This window comes from Osmerus eperlanus, chromosome 16 (genome assembly GCF_963692335.1).
Source record: "Osmerus eperlanus chromosome 16, fOsmEpe2.1, whole genome shotgun sequence".
Classification (NCBI taxonomy): Eukaryota; Metazoa; Chordata; class Actinopteri; order Osmeriformes; family Osmeridae; genus Osmerus; species Osmerus eperlanus.
The window spans coordinates 8039847-8054677 of NC_085033.1; the positions used below are offsets into that span (position 1 = coordinate 8039847).

General features: G+C 40.6%; 1 protein-coding gene across 1 annotated transcript; it reads right to left on the reverse strand.

Moving 5' to 3' along the window:
- Window positions 1–211: 211 nt before the first annotated feature.
- On the reverse strand, window positions 212–13597 carry LOC134036233 (myosin heavy chain, fast skeletal muscle-like). The gene is made up of 40 exons (XM_062481069.1): window positions 13557–13597; window positions 13056–13274; window positions 12708–12851; window positions 12435–12591; window positions 12303–12330; window positions 12024–12132; window positions 10864–10956; window positions 10706–10769; window positions 10492–10590; window positions 10267–10370; window positions 10052–10190; window positions 9830–9948; window positions 9523–9672; window positions 9139–9309; window positions 8647–8950; window positions 8440–8504; window positions 8222–8309; window positions 7967–8084; window positions 7764–7887; window positions 7334–7470; window positions 6847–7102; window positions 6530–6772; window positions 6265–6441; window positions 5929–6074; window positions 5388–5478; window positions 4832–5221; window positions 4381–4507; window positions 4055–4173; window positions 3735–3931; window positions 3416–3599; window positions 3083–3248; window positions 2762–2886; window positions 2358–2666; window positions 2008–2211; window positions 1789–1914; window positions 1189–1359; window positions 938–1042; window positions 767–862; window positions 466–597; window positions 212–342 (listed from the first exon to the last, which is right to left on the reverse strand). Exons 2-40 carry the CDS (start codon window positions 13260–13262, stop codon window positions 325–327), a joined length of 5802 nt encoding a protein of 1933 aa, XP_062337053.1. The 5' UTR covers window positions 13263–13274; window positions 13557–13597; the 3' UTR covers window positions 212–324.
- Between the last annotated feature and the right edge of the window lie 1234 nt (window positions 13598–14831).

Genomic DNA, 14831 nt, shown 5'->3' on the forward strand with positions numbered 1-14831 from the left:
TAGCTCTAACAAACTCACTTTCTTACAAATACTATATTCAGGATCATGGAATAATCTTTTCAAAGGCTACAAAGGCCATGTGTTTTCAAACTTAATTTGTCTGCAGACATTTTTGATGTGCTTTTTCGACCTGTGTAAACTCATTTCTATGTACACAGTTGTGCAACCTTAGACAACATTTCGACCTCCTAAAACAAATCAACAAGCCATGTTGTTTTGTAGATTGTTCATTTTATTTTCAAAACCCCTCAAAATATCACAATGTAAACCATATTTTATGATACATAGCAATGTTTTGGCACGGTGTCTTGTTCAGGTTAGGGTCTATTCCGCTTCTTTTGCCTGATTGTAAAAAAGAAAACAGTTATTGTATTTAATTTTCATATTTGACAAATGGTCTAACAAAACATTGTAATGCATTTTCTTCTTGTCTGAACCCTTGATGTGACATCAGCAGGTCTTTACCTTTCCAGAGTCACGACTCTTGGTTCTGAGCTTGTTGACCTGAGACTCAGCGATGTCAGCACGCTCCTCAGCCTCCTCCAGCTCATGCTGAACCTTCCTGAACTTGGACATGTGGGAGTTGGACTGCTCCTCCTGGGATCAATTCATTAAAAAAATATTTCTTAAAAACGTTGTAAATGTACTTGCTGCAGTGATCATTAAGACAAGAAAAATACCATTGGTAAAGCCATAGATATATACACCGAAAGTTAGGAAAGCTTTATTTTGCATAAGCAAGGGTCAAATAAGTTATTAGACTTACCGCCTCCTCAGCCTGTCTCTTGTAAGCCTTCACTTTAAGCTGCAGCTTATCCACCAGGTCCTGAAGTCTGTTTACATTCTTCTTATCCTCCTCAGTCTGAAGTAAAAAAGTAATTAATTGTTCACACAAATGCTGATGATTTTATAAAGAGTGTAATGAGTATGTTGTTACCTGGTATGTCAGCTCCTTGACTCTGCGCTCATACTTGCGGACTCCCTTGACTGCATCTACACCTCTCCTCTGTTCAGCCTCAACCTCAGTCTCCAGCTCACGCACCTGAGTGGAGATTATGAGCTCATGGTGAATCCATCACTCCCATGCAAAAACGTCCTTATTAACAGCATTATACCAGAAAAAAAGGGCGTAAACATATTTTACCTTTCTCAAGGCAACAGGGATTATTTTTACTTTTGCAAACTCACCCTGGACTCCAGTTTCTGGAGCTGCTTCTTGCCACCCTTCATGGCTAGGTTCTCTGCCTCATCCAGACGGTGCTGCAGGTCCTTGACTGTCACTTCAAGATTCTTCTTCATCCTCTCAAGGTGAGAGCTGGTGTCCTGCTCCTTCTTCAGCTCTTCTGCCATCATGGCAGCCTGCAACAACAGAATACCGCTTGGTTGAACTGAGGAACTGTATGTACACATAGTATATTGTACCAGGTTACATGAACAAAAATAATTTCACAGTACAGCATTATATCATCTAGACCGTGTACGAGTGGTATGACCCATCAAATTGTTATAAAACCTTGTGAGAACTGCAGCGTATAAATCAGAACCATCTAACAAGTTTCTGCATTCTACTTATATGGATCAGTGGGGGTCGACACTAGAATTGTGGACACATAAGTTATGAAGCACTAGGACATGGATACAGGGTGGAAGGTATGCTACCATAGGGGTAGTCTACTGTATGGTAGCTGTATGGTGGTTCCATATTTCTTTGATATGGCCTTGATGATGGTGTAAGTAAAGTAGTGACTGATAGTGACTGTACTGTGATACTTAGTTAGCCAGACTCACATCAGTGATGGCCTTCTTGGCCTTGTCCTCAGCATTTCTGGCCTCCTGGACAATGTCGTCCACCTCTCCCTGCACCTGAACCAGGTCAGTCTCAAGCTTCTTCTTGGTGTTCAACAGGCTGGTGTTCTGGAAGAGAGTACACATGGATATAGGAAAAATTAAGCCCTTGCTGTGAAAGTTATTTAACTTTGTGTCTATATGTGTGGCTCTTGTCCACACCTGGGAATGCAGCAGTCCCACTCTCTCGCTGGCGTCCACCAGCTCCTGCTCAGCCACTTTGCGGCCTCTCTCTGTCTGCTCCAGACCCACTCTCAGCTCCTCAATCTCAGCCACCATCAGACCGTTTCTACGTTCCACCATGGCAGCCTGTTCCTTCATGTCCTCTGCGGCCCTGAGGGCATCATCCAGGTGCAACTGGGCATCCTAGAGAACAAACAAAGTGGTTAGGATAAATGCAGTGTAGGAGCTTAGCATTGGTGTTTATTTCAGTTATGTAAGTAAGAGAATATATCAATGTTATATCAATGAATATATAATATGTTATTGAACTGAAAAATAGATCACAGTACCTTGAGCTGTGCCTGAACATTCCTCAGCTGCTTCTGGGACTCAGCAGCCTGGCGGTTAGCATGGCTCAGCTGGATCTCCATCTCATTCAGGTCTCCCTCCATCTTCTTCTTTATTCTCAGAGCATCATTCCTGCTGCGGACCTCAGAGTCCAGGGTGCTCTGCATGGAGTCAGCCACCCTCTGGCTGTTCCTCTTGATCTGCTCCATCTCCTCATCCTTCTCTGCCAGCTTTCTGTCCACCTCACCCTTGATCTGGTTCAGCTCCAGCTGCACACGCAGAATCTTGGATTCCTCGTGCTCCAGAGTTCCCTGAATAAATGAAAGTTTTTGAAAATGTAATTGTTAGTTGTGGTAATGATGTTTATCATTTCCACTTAATTCTAGAAATTGTGGATAGTTTGTACCTCAGCCTCCTCCAGAGCCGTCTGGATCTCAGACTTCTCTGTCTCCACTGTCTTCCTGGCCTTCTCCAGCTCATGGATGCTCTTGCCAGTCTCTCCAATCTGCTCGGTCAGGTCAGAGATCTCCTCTGTGATTTGAAACAGAAGCTTGTTCAATTAGCAAGCTTAGTCTGCTGGATCCAACACGAGGTCAACAGGAAACTGTTTTCCCCCAGTTGATGGTTCTGTAAATCAACTAATCCACAGTATAATGAGATGGTGAAATAATTATAATTCTCTCTCTTTTCAATAATACAAAAGCACCACACACTACATTTATCTCACGTTGCAAGTTCTTGTTTTCTCTCTTCAGAGTCTCCAGCTGGTCAAGAGCCTCCTCATAAGAGTTCTTCATCTTGAAGAGCTCCGTGCTGAGAGAACGAGCCTCCTTCTGAGCTCCCTCCAGCTCAGCCTGGCCCTCCTCAAACTTCTGCTTCCACTCTGCAAGAACCTAGGAGGAAGCACACACCAAAGCAGCCTTTAACAATTAATGTCAACATGTAAACAATGTGTTAGGTTCAAAGCACAAAAGCAGGGCATGAGCAAAACAATAGTTCTTAAGCTCCAATTGCTGATTTTGGTTACATCAAAACCTAGAACTGGCACTATATTTTTCACCTTGTCAAAGTTCCTCTGCTTCTTATCCAGGTTGGCAGCCAGGGCATTGGCTCTCTCAACATCAATCATGAGGTCTTCCACCTCTCCCTGCAGCCTCTGCTTGGTCTTCTCCAGAGAGGCACACTTGGAGTTGGTGGCCTCAATGGTCTCCTCAGCTTCCTGGAGACGCTGAGCCAGCTTCTTCCTGTTGACACAAAAATGATCGCAATGGTGTTCTGTCCTGAGAGCAAACTTGGAGTGGTTGACAGTAACTTTATCTTTAACTATCAATGTTCTATATTGCTAGCTTTAAGAAGACTATTAAATGTTTTGGACTTACTTGGCCTCCTCCAGCTCCTCTGTCCTCTGGATGGCATCAGTTTCATACTTGGTCCTCCACTGAGCCACCTCAGAGTTAGCCTTGGACATGCCACGTTGCAGCTCTGCCTTGGCCTCCTGCTCCTCCTCAAACTGCTCCCTCAGCAGATCACAGTCGTGGCGGGCAGATTGGACACCATGGGCAAGGGCATTCTTTGCCTGAGAGGAAAAATAATAGGAGATGTGGGTGATGTAGTAAGCGACCAAAAAATAGTATTCGCAAACCACTGTACTGTAAAACTGTCATAGTTGGTCAACATAGGGATTCTTTAGTTGTTTTACCTTGACCTCCTCCTCAACATGCCTCTTGAGCTCCTCAATCTGCTGGGTGTAGGCCTGCTTGCCTCTGGTCAACTGGGACACCAGGGCTTCCTTCTCCTCCAGCTGGCGACCAAACTCACCTGTGGGGATTTAACGAAAGCTGAGTTTTCTTAAGAGTGTCCCAACAACTTAGTACCAAACTCCCCTGTGGGGAATTAAGGAAGCTCTTCCTTAGGTCTGTTTCTTTATTATACTTGTTTTGGTTATTTTCAATATACCCCTTATGGAACATATTTCTGCATGTAGGCCTTTGAACTGATCAAATATGTTGCATAATTTTTTTTTACCGTTCTCAGTAAGGAGTCTGGCTCTCTGTCCACTGATGTCATTGACCTGGCGCACATTCTCATCGTTCTTGGTCTTGATCTCACTGAGCTGGTCCTCAAGGGTACGGCATATCTTCTCCAGATTTCCCTGTGGAACAAACATCATGTTTCAATCACATAGATACTCTAGGGTTGTTTCTTTATACTGTTAAATGTAACACAATGTGCCAAATTGAAGTTGTGAAATCCTTAAATTGTTAACATTTTGTAAATATTATAACAACAAATAGTATAACATTTTTATAAAATTACAAAACATGCATTTAAGAGGGAATTTAGAATCAGTAAAAGGTGAACATAAAACGGCTTTCCACAAACCTCTGTAACCCACTCTATAACCCATCCTTTGCTTTCTTGGTTACATTTTTACCTTAATTCTATCTTTCTGTTTTGGTTTATTTGTATCACTGACCTTAGCCTTAGCTACTGCCTCCATGTTGGAGGAAAGGTCATCAATCTCCATTTTGTATTCACTCTTCTCTTTCTCCAGCTTCTGTTTGACGCGCTGCAGGTTGTCGATCTGCTCTCCCAGCTCTGCCACACTGTCAGCCTGCTTCTTCCTCAGGGCTGAGGCTGTGGACTCATGCTGCAGGGTGGACTCCTCCAGGTCACGTCTCAGCTTCTGGAACTCAGCCTCTCGCTTCTTGCTCATCTCAATCTGAGCAGCTGTGGCGCCTCCAGCCTCCTCCAGCCTCTCACTGATCTCCTCAAGTTCCCTGGACAGATCGGCCCTCTGCTTCTCCACCTTGGCCCTGGCAGCACGCTCAGCCTCAATCTCCTCTTCCAGCTCCTCAATACGAGCCTACAGTAGATATAAAATATTTAGCGTCAAAGTCTCAAAATTCTGGCCCACATTCGAGAGGAAATAGACTTAATAGACATGGTGGATTTTAAACACAAGCTATTATAATAGCATCCAGCCAAACCAGGAATTATTACTTGTCTGGGGTTTATTAACTACACCGTACCTGGAGCTCCTTGATCTTCTTCTGCAGCTGGGCACCCAGAGACTGCTCATCCTCAATCTTGCTGAGGAGCTGGCTGGTCTCAAAGTCCTTCCTTTAGTGCACACATTAATCCATGTCAGGCTTGGGTTTTGTGTCATTGAGTGGAGATTAAATTGTAAAGCACATCCATAATTTTTCTGTTAAGTATTTCAAAACAAAAGCCTTGTTGTCCTTAATGATTAAGATATTCAATTGAATAATCTGATTAGCATAATTAGACACAAATCTCAGTTTCAGGTCTTTATTATTGCATTACTCCAAGGAGAGTACCGGTACTATGTAATAAATGTGAAATGCATGACCTAATGCATGAACCCCGACGGGGTTGAACATTTGACATCAAAATTATTATGTTGAAGTGGAAATTCAATTCTAATAATTGCAGGAGTAAATGAAATCAATATAATGTCAATAATGTCTCTAATAATTATACAATACTTACTTAAAAAGTGTTTATTACATATATCTATATCTATACTGTATAGTGTATCAGAACACTTACTTCTTGATCTTTTCATCGGACTGCTGCTTGTCGTTTTCCAGGTCCATGATGGACTCCTGGGCCAGTTTCAGGTCTCCCTCCAGCTTTCTCTTGCCTCTCTCAAGGTCCATACGGAGCTTCTTCTCTTGCTCCAGAGAACCTTCAAGCTGGAGGACAACACACATTTATCATACTTAAGCTTTGATGTTAACAGCTATTTATTCAGAACACATAATATTAGTCAGTTGTCTTTCTGAATCCCTAAAACCAATTTATTATATGATATTTAATTAAATACCCATAGAGGCAAAGTTGGATAAAACCCCCAAATGTGCACGAAAACATAACTTTACTCACATCATCAACTTGCTGTTCCAGCTTGGTCTTGGCCTTGGTCAGAGTGTTGACTTTGTCCTCCTCTGCCTGCAGGTCATCCAGTGTCTGCTGGTGGGCCTCTTGCAGGGCTTTCTTCTCCTTTGTCAGCTTGGCAACACTCTCATCTTGAGATGCCATCTCTTCAGTCAGGTTTTTAACCTGGACAAGACAAAGTTAGTCTAAGTTAAAACTATTGTTTTGTGTTTTTGAACAAGCTACTGCTTGGATATTTGTGAGATGTTGATACCTTGTTCTCTGTGGCATGCTTCTCCTTCTCCACTTTGGCCAGGGTAAGCTCCAGATCATCAATGTCCTTCTTCAGTTCAGAGCACTCATCCTCCAGCTTCCTCTTCTTGGCTGTCAGCTCAGCATTAATCTCCTCTTCATCCTCCAGTCTTTCTGTTGTCTCTTTGAGTTTGGCCTCCAGCTGGATCTTGCTCTTGATCAGACCCTCACATCTCTCCTCAGCGTCATTCAGACCTTCTGCTTCCTGAGAATAACAGAGGTTAATTTGTCTTTAATTTAGTGTGCGTGTGCGTGTGTGTGTGTGTGTGCCTCACTCACAGATGCAACTTGGAGAGCCAAGTCATTCTTCTCCTGCAGGAGGGACACCATCTTCTCCTCCAGCTCCTTCTTGCGAGCTTCAGCCTTTACAAGAGCAACTTTACATTTCTCATAGTCCTCTTTCATGTTGGCCAGCTCCTTCTCTGTCTCAGCACTTTGCAGAAGAGGCTTGATCTTGTAGTAGACCTTCATCCATGGCCAGTGTTTCACATTCATGAATGAGCGGATGTTGTACTGGATGGTGTAGACAGACTCTCTGATAATAAGAGATAGACACAGTAATTTTTTTGCTTGATACAAATTATGCAATGTGAAGTCATTACCCTAACCTTAACCCATTACTACATGTAGAGTCTATCATTCCATCAAGCCCAAGTTAGCCATCTTTTCAAAATTACAAGTTTACATCATTATTCTAACAATAGCTTCAACGTAGGACAAAATATATCTTGAATCCATATTTTTCATTTTATCATCTCCATCTCACCTCCTCTCCGTCATCTTGGTATACTCCTTTCTCATCAGGTATCCACGGGCAAGAGCTTGTGTCATGGTTACCAGAGTAGCAAGCTTCTCATCTCTCATCTCCTCAAGGACACCAAGAAGACCAGCTTTGAAGAACACCTGAGACACAGGTATAATACAAAACTTAAATAAACAACATAAACACTTCTGGTGTTAACATATTGCTATCTAAGTAGATAACAAAGGTTATGTATGATGTTCGGATCAAATAACTGCCAATGAAATGACTTGCTGAGGATTTAAAAAACTGTGTATTTCTCACAAGTATTATTACAGTAAGATTGTTGGATTGCTCTCGATTCCATTTTGAATGTCTACCAGTTAAATGAGATATTGAATAACCTCTGTAAGTCACAAACATGAGTTGCCAGTATCCCATCATCAAAATTTACCTTGGTGTGTCCAAACTTGTACTCATCATGGTTCACATCAATTGACCCAAGCAGCTTCTCAGAAGCCTTCTTGTTATCCATGAACTGGCCTTCGGGGATGACACTGGCATTCAATACCTTGTATCTGTAAAGATAGAAAATGTATTTCTCAACATGTCTGCTTATTTACAGAAACTACATCGCAAATGTATGTTTATTATTACCTCTGCTTGAAGTCAGCATAGATGATTCTGCTGGGGAAGCCCTTTGTGCAGATCCTAATACCCTCCAGCACACCATTACACCTCAGCTGGTGGATAACCAGGAAGTTCTCCATCAGACCTGGATGTAACCATTTAGGGTCAGCATTTTACTTTGTGGATTTTAATTGTAGAAAGAATAATCAAATACATGTTTAATCACTTTATGTTTAAAGTAATAATGACTTAAGAAAAATAATATGTAAAACAATATTTTACCTGGAGTCTTTGACTCATTGGGGATCAGACAACGCACAAAATGAGGGTGGGTGCTCCTCAAGTTGGTCATCAGCTTTCCCAAGTTCTCCTGTCAGGTTGTTATGAAGCATTGTTACTCTCAGATATTATTCATAATAAAGCTAAAATGCTCACTAATATTAAAGTACAATCACAGCATTAAACTATCCCAAATCATATAAAAAAGAAACCTCACTCACTCTAAACTGAGAGGACACAGTCTGCATGGAACCTCCCTTCTTCTTGCCTCCTTTCTTTGTGGTATCTGTTAAAGGAGTGGCAGGAATTAGACAGCATTATAAATTAAATGTCTTGTTGCTTGAACGATACTGTTAATTCATTAACAAATCATGTTAATATGTTCAATGTATAAACCTGTGTTTGTAATCTAATTCAACCATACTAACCCTCAGGTGGAGCAGCAACATAGAGCGTGGCCAACAGTTTGGTTGAGGACTTTCCATACAGCAGAAGCACAGAGTCGTTCAGGGGATCCTTGTTCTTGTCCAGCCAGCCTGTGACATTGTAGTCCACTGTACCAGCATAGTGGACCAGGGAGAAGTGGGCCTCGGCCTTGCCCTTTGCTGGTTTAGGCTTCTCAAATGCTATGTTCTTTCCAAGATGCTGGTCATACAGCTTGTTCTTGAAGGAAGAATCTGAAGCCTTGGGGAACATGCACTCCTCTTCAAGGATGGAGAAAATGCCCATTGGCTGTGTAGAAATATACTTTGATCAGTCAAATATACTGTGTATAAGAGTGAGCTGAAACGGCATAATTGAATAAGACATATAACAAGCATTGTGATATGATAAGAGCATGTCAGTTTATATATACTGTATATACATGTATGAATAACCTTGTATCCTTGCCATGTATGAAACATCCACAGACACCTCACCTTCTCAATAAGCTCAATGCAGGCAGCCAAGTCCATGCCAAAGTCAATGAAAGCCCAGACAATGCCCTCCTTCTTGTACTCCTCTTGCTCCAGGACGAACATGGTGTGGTTGAAAAACTGTTGCAGTTTCTCATTGGTGAAGTTGATGCACAGCTGCTCCATGCTGTTGTACTGTAGATTTACAAAGTTTGGCAGAACTTTATTGAGCGATCCCACCATACCGTATGTATTTTTTATTTTATCTGCACAATTTTTATTCCTATAAATCAAATCTTTGAAATAGAGTAGATACTATCTGTATAGTTTAATGACACACAAAATAAACCACTTTTGAATGTATTTCTAATAATTGTTCAATTATTGCCATAATGATCTCAAACTCACATCAAAGATCTCAAAACCAGCAATGTCAAGCACACCGATGTAGAAGTTCCTTGGTTGCTTGGTGTCCAACATCTGGTTGATGCGGACGACCATCCACAAGAACATCCTCTCATAGATGGACTTGGCCAGAGCACTCACTGAATTGGTTACCTGTGTAAGAATGTTGGTTCCACTTAAACATTGATTACAATTTATGAATATTTTTTTACCTGTAATAATTGATAAACACTGCTAAAATTAATAATACAATCAAGCTTTATTTCGAACAGCAGTTAAAAAATAGCTCTGATGCTTTTTAAAGCCTTACCTGAGGCACTGTCTGACCCTTGGTCACATACTCATTGCCGACCTTCACTCTGGGGTAGCACAGGGCTTTCAGCATTTCAGCTGAGTTCAGACCCAGAAGGTAACCGATTTTATCAGCCACTGTGGAGAGAAAGGAACAATGAGCATCAGAGTGCAATGTTTATCACAGGAAGATAATTCTATGAATGCTCTTTAGAACATTGATACAAATAATTTGGCTTACCATCTGTGCCATCTGGCTCAGCCTGCTCCTCACGCTGCTTCTGCTTGAAGTGCATGTTGCCGTGGTGCATGACGGCACCGGTAAACTTGTAGATGCTCATCTTCTCTTCAGCGGTGAAGCCCAAGACGTCAATAGCATCCTGGATGGGGAAAGAAAGTTTACAATGAACCACCAATACATCATGATTTTCAAGTTGAACCCTTTTAGTGACTTACATCTGTGGCATCAAGCTCGACTGTGTCATCAATACTGGCCACAGTGATCTGACCCTGGCTGATCATGGGGTAGTCGTAGGGGTTGGTGGTGATAAGCGACATTTCTGTGGAGACAAAACTTAAATGATTATCACCCAAGGCATGTGTACATTTTATGTAAAAGGCAGAACCCTCAATGAGTGGACAAAGTAGTTAATGCCATTCAGAATCCCTGCAGTGCCTCACCAACAAGCTCAGGTTTGTGGTTGGTCATCATCTGGTAGAAGATGTGGTAGCCTCTCTCATCAGGCAGCTGGAAACTCACTCTGGACTTCTCCAGCAGGTCTTTGAGAGACATGGTTGAAATGATAGAGAAAAATGAGAACAATTTGAATCTCAAGTGAATGGACACCAACATGTATTTAAAGGATCAACTGGGAAATAATCCAAACCAACTTACAGGTCTCAATATCAGCACTTGCCAGTTTTCCATTCATGTGGAAGTGAATCCTAATGAATTTACCCTGAAAGAGTGCATAGAGAGGGCTTTTTCAACTGTCCTATTGATTTCTAGGTTAATGTAAAATGTGAAAATAAATATTTTCCCTCCAAACTTACAAAGCGGGATGAGTTGTCATTCCTCACTGTCTTGGCATTACCGTAGGACTCCAGTAGAGGGTTAGCTGCAATGATCTGATCCTCAAGGGAACCCTGAAGGGAGACGAACCAGTTGGTCATTTAGACTTATCACCAATATTCCAAAATAATTCTCTTGTCACTTCATCTTTAATTATTCACTCCTGGAACGCTTCCCCTAGACTAGGTCTAACCCTGTTTCTATATTATCATTGAACACCTTTAATTTAATATGTTTGCTCAGAGTTAACACAGTAGCCTACTTCCCACTTAAAGTGCAAATGTCACAAATCCTTAACCTCTTAAATTGCTATATAAGTAACATACTATAACAGTGTTCTCTCACATATATATTATTCATAATTATTATTTTTGCCCCCCTAAGGATCCCTAAATATTTGGACTACATAGACAACGTTTGTGTCAAAATGTCTTGGTCACGATTGCGTTGCTTCTATTGGGATTTACGTTCCGTTGCACGCTTTAGGTTTGAATTACATTTTTGTGGCAAAAAGTGCCTTGTGTCAACGAAGGGAACTCAGTGCTAGCCTACGTCACAACGTCAGCACACGTTAGCAACGACGCATGGATACAACGTGCATAGATGTATCGTATGGTGTCGTGGTGTACTAGCAGCACAAGCAAATCAAGACTTGCATGTACAGTAAGAAGTGTCACATTAAATAATGTATTTAAACTCGCTGAATGCTTGAAAACATCTCTAGATGGGAAAAACTTAAGGGGACGGAGCCATCTGCAACCGACGCAAGCAAGCACACCCTACAATTTCCCCAGAAAATGTACTCTCTCTAGTTAATGATATGCTGTATGTAAAACTACGACAGTACTGCTGTCAAGAATGACAACATATTTTGAAGATATAAACTATATTTTAACTACCGTATACGAATGGATTATGTTTGTTTTAAAATGTGGGGGGACAGATTTTTTTTATAAATGATGATGCAGCCAGTGACTATAATTTTCTTAATAAAAAATGGGAGGATATATTTACAGTTTTCATGTAAAATTAAACATATGCCCTTGAACTGTACCTTGAAAATACTTTTTTTGGGGGCTGAAAACAATCATGGGTCAACAATTGATGGCATGCACTTTATATGGCGTATATAAGGTCATACCTGCATTTTGCCGGGTATTACTTCCTTCTTCCCTCCAGAAACAGCAATTGTGGCAAAGTACTGGATGACACGTTTGGTGTTTACAGTCTTTCCAGCACCGGATTCTCCACTAGTTTATTAGATGATAAAAATAGAATTTAGTGTGCATGAACAAAAAAAAGTATTGTCAAGCTTCTTAAGTCATTAATCACAACCTTTTTCATATTTATATACATATAAGTATATATATATATATAGTATATACATAAAATATACACTCAGTTAAAGTCTTAAACTTACGTGATTAGGACTGACTGGTTCTCCTTATCTGAAAGTCAATTGACAAATAAATGTATCAGAATTGATACAGGTAGCAACTAAGAATCCATCCATCTATATTTGAATTCAGCCATCCATCAGTAGAGTCCATACCAGTCAACATGAACTGATAGGCGTTGTCAGAGACGGAGAAGATGTGGGGTGGAGCCTCCATGCGCTTCTTCCCTCTGTAGGCGTTGACCACATCCATGTCATACACAGGGAGCCACTTGTAGGGGTTCACCGTGGCACAGAAGAGCCCAGAGTAGGTCTGCATATGAGCAGAGAGTAAAGGGAAATATTGCTATCAGAGTTCAAGTATACATTTTCTGAGGGTGTCATTTGCTTCCTTAAGGTGGCTCATGTCTACATGTGTAGTTTTCTTACGTAGATCATCCATGCGGCATAACGCTCTTTGAGGTTATACAGGACAGTAGCTTCACTGAGGTAGGTCATCATGGCCATGTCCTCAATTTTATCATATTTAGGAGGGTTCATCTGCAAGACTTCCTCTTCTTTGAAGGTTTTAACCTGAAAAATTATGTCAATTACATGCATGAAGCCTACTCTAATTGAACAATGTATACATTTTTCAAGTGAATTTCAATCATATTTCATCGTTTTTGTATGTTTTTAAACAGCTTAAATGTGTCAGTAACTGTGGCTGCAAAATATAGATGTACAGAAACAAGTCCACCAAATTGTTTTTTCATTCCGTGCTAAGTATCCTCTTACCTCCTCAGTGATAAGGACTTTCACATCACACTTCCCGCCATCCCTCTTAACAACCAGACCCTTGAGGTACAACTCCTTGACATCAGGCACATAGCAGGCATTCTTAGAATCAAATGGTGCAGCCTGGGCCTCAATCCTCTCCCTCTCAGGTTTACGAAGGTAAATGGCGGCCGCGCCATACTGGGCCATCTCCGCGTCCGTACTCATGGTGGCGGCTTACTGGGGGAAAAATATATCACTGTTACAAAATCTATTCCTTTTTTTTTTAAATGATGTCCCCTTTCTCATTAATTTATAATTATCCTGTGGGGCTGAAAGTTTAAATGATGAATGCATTTACTGTATATTACTGTAAAGTAAGTAGGCCTCAGAAGCCTGCAAAAGGTGTAGAATAAATCTAAAAATATAATAATTCATTTTATACAATTACAGTAGTAGATATACTGATGGTGCTTTGGCTTTGAGCAGTATACATGTATGTAACATCAAACTATGTCTCACCTGTTTTTCCCCTCCCAGATGAAATTGACTCTTAGTTGGTGCTGTAAAATAAGTTTGTTTAGAGTTTTTTGAGAAATGTATCCATAAATAACACAACCAGAACATATACAACACTTACATGTCATTGCTATACCTCCCATCACATTTGAGTGTTACATAGTAGGGATGCACTTATAAGAAAATTATTGGTCAACACCGTAAGCCAATATTCCTATATTAAAATTGGCTGATGCCGATATTTTGACTTTAATGTACATTTCTACAAAGTCAGAACTTTTATAAAATATGTCCTTATGACGAGGCTTTTCATTTCTGCTCATTTTAATTCAGGTTAATTTTAAATTACTGTTTCATATAATTGATTAAGAAAAAATGTATACCCCATTCAGACATAGGACAAAAGACCACATATGGTATACACATTTGATGGACACATTGAAACGCGAATGAAGAAAAAAAACGTAGCCTATTGTAGAAATATGATAAGCATGGTGCCTTTTCAAACATCACAATTGGTCACAAGTAATCGGCCATTTTTAGGTAGTCAGCAGATATTTATTTTTTTATTGGGGGGGCCAATACCTATTGGTAATGGAAAAGGAATCGGTGCATCCCTGCTACACAACAAACATGATTTACTGTAAATGCAATATGTCGTTCAAGAACAAGAACATACTTTTCAACATCCAATATCTTATAGTAAACAAAAGTTTGTCATCCCAAAATAGTATTTCAGTTATGGGACAAAACATATTGCATCACATTGTATGTCTTTACATTCAAAACTCAACCTTACATGTTTGTCCATAATAGTTGACTAATTGTTCTTGTATATGGGCAAGGCAAACTTACTTACCATGTAATAAGCACAAAGTGTTATGAGTTTTATCTATGTGCCTGAGCTCAATAAAAAGGATGTGAAAATAACAAGTATCTTACCCCACAGGTGGAAGTTGTCTGTCCGTGGATGCTGCTCTGTGGGACTCCTTATATCTAGTGGAGAGTGATTAGCAAGCAGGAGCTAATTGTGGACTACTCTCCTAAAGGAAATGAATTAGAGACGAGTCTAGAGTCTGACTTTCACCCCATCCCTCCCTCTCCCTCCTCTCTATGTCTCTTTTGCATGATACAGGACATTTCTGGATTTATTCCACATTGCTTTCCGTTTTCTTCTTTTTTTAATAATGTATAAAAAGGCCTAAGTTGGATTTTTATTAAGTGCAGTACACATTAAAGGTTGTAATGAGTACAGTACTAGATCTAACAGGATTTAAG

Bases quoted from the DNA above. Each gene is read 5' to 3' on its own strand.
- LOC134036233 (XM_062481069.1), bottom strand. From the start codon at position 13,262: ATGAGTACGGACGCGGAGATGGCCCAGTATGGCGCGGCCGCCATTTAC. The intron at 8,951-9,138 runs GTGAGGTGTCTG...ATTTCTACACAG, and splicing joins GCATTGAGCTTATTGAGAAG to CCAATGGGCATTTTCTCCAT. The intron at 8,085-8,221 runs GTAAAATATTGT...GGTTACATCCAG, and splicing joins CAATGAGTCAAAGACTCCAG to GTCTGATGGAGAACTTCCTG.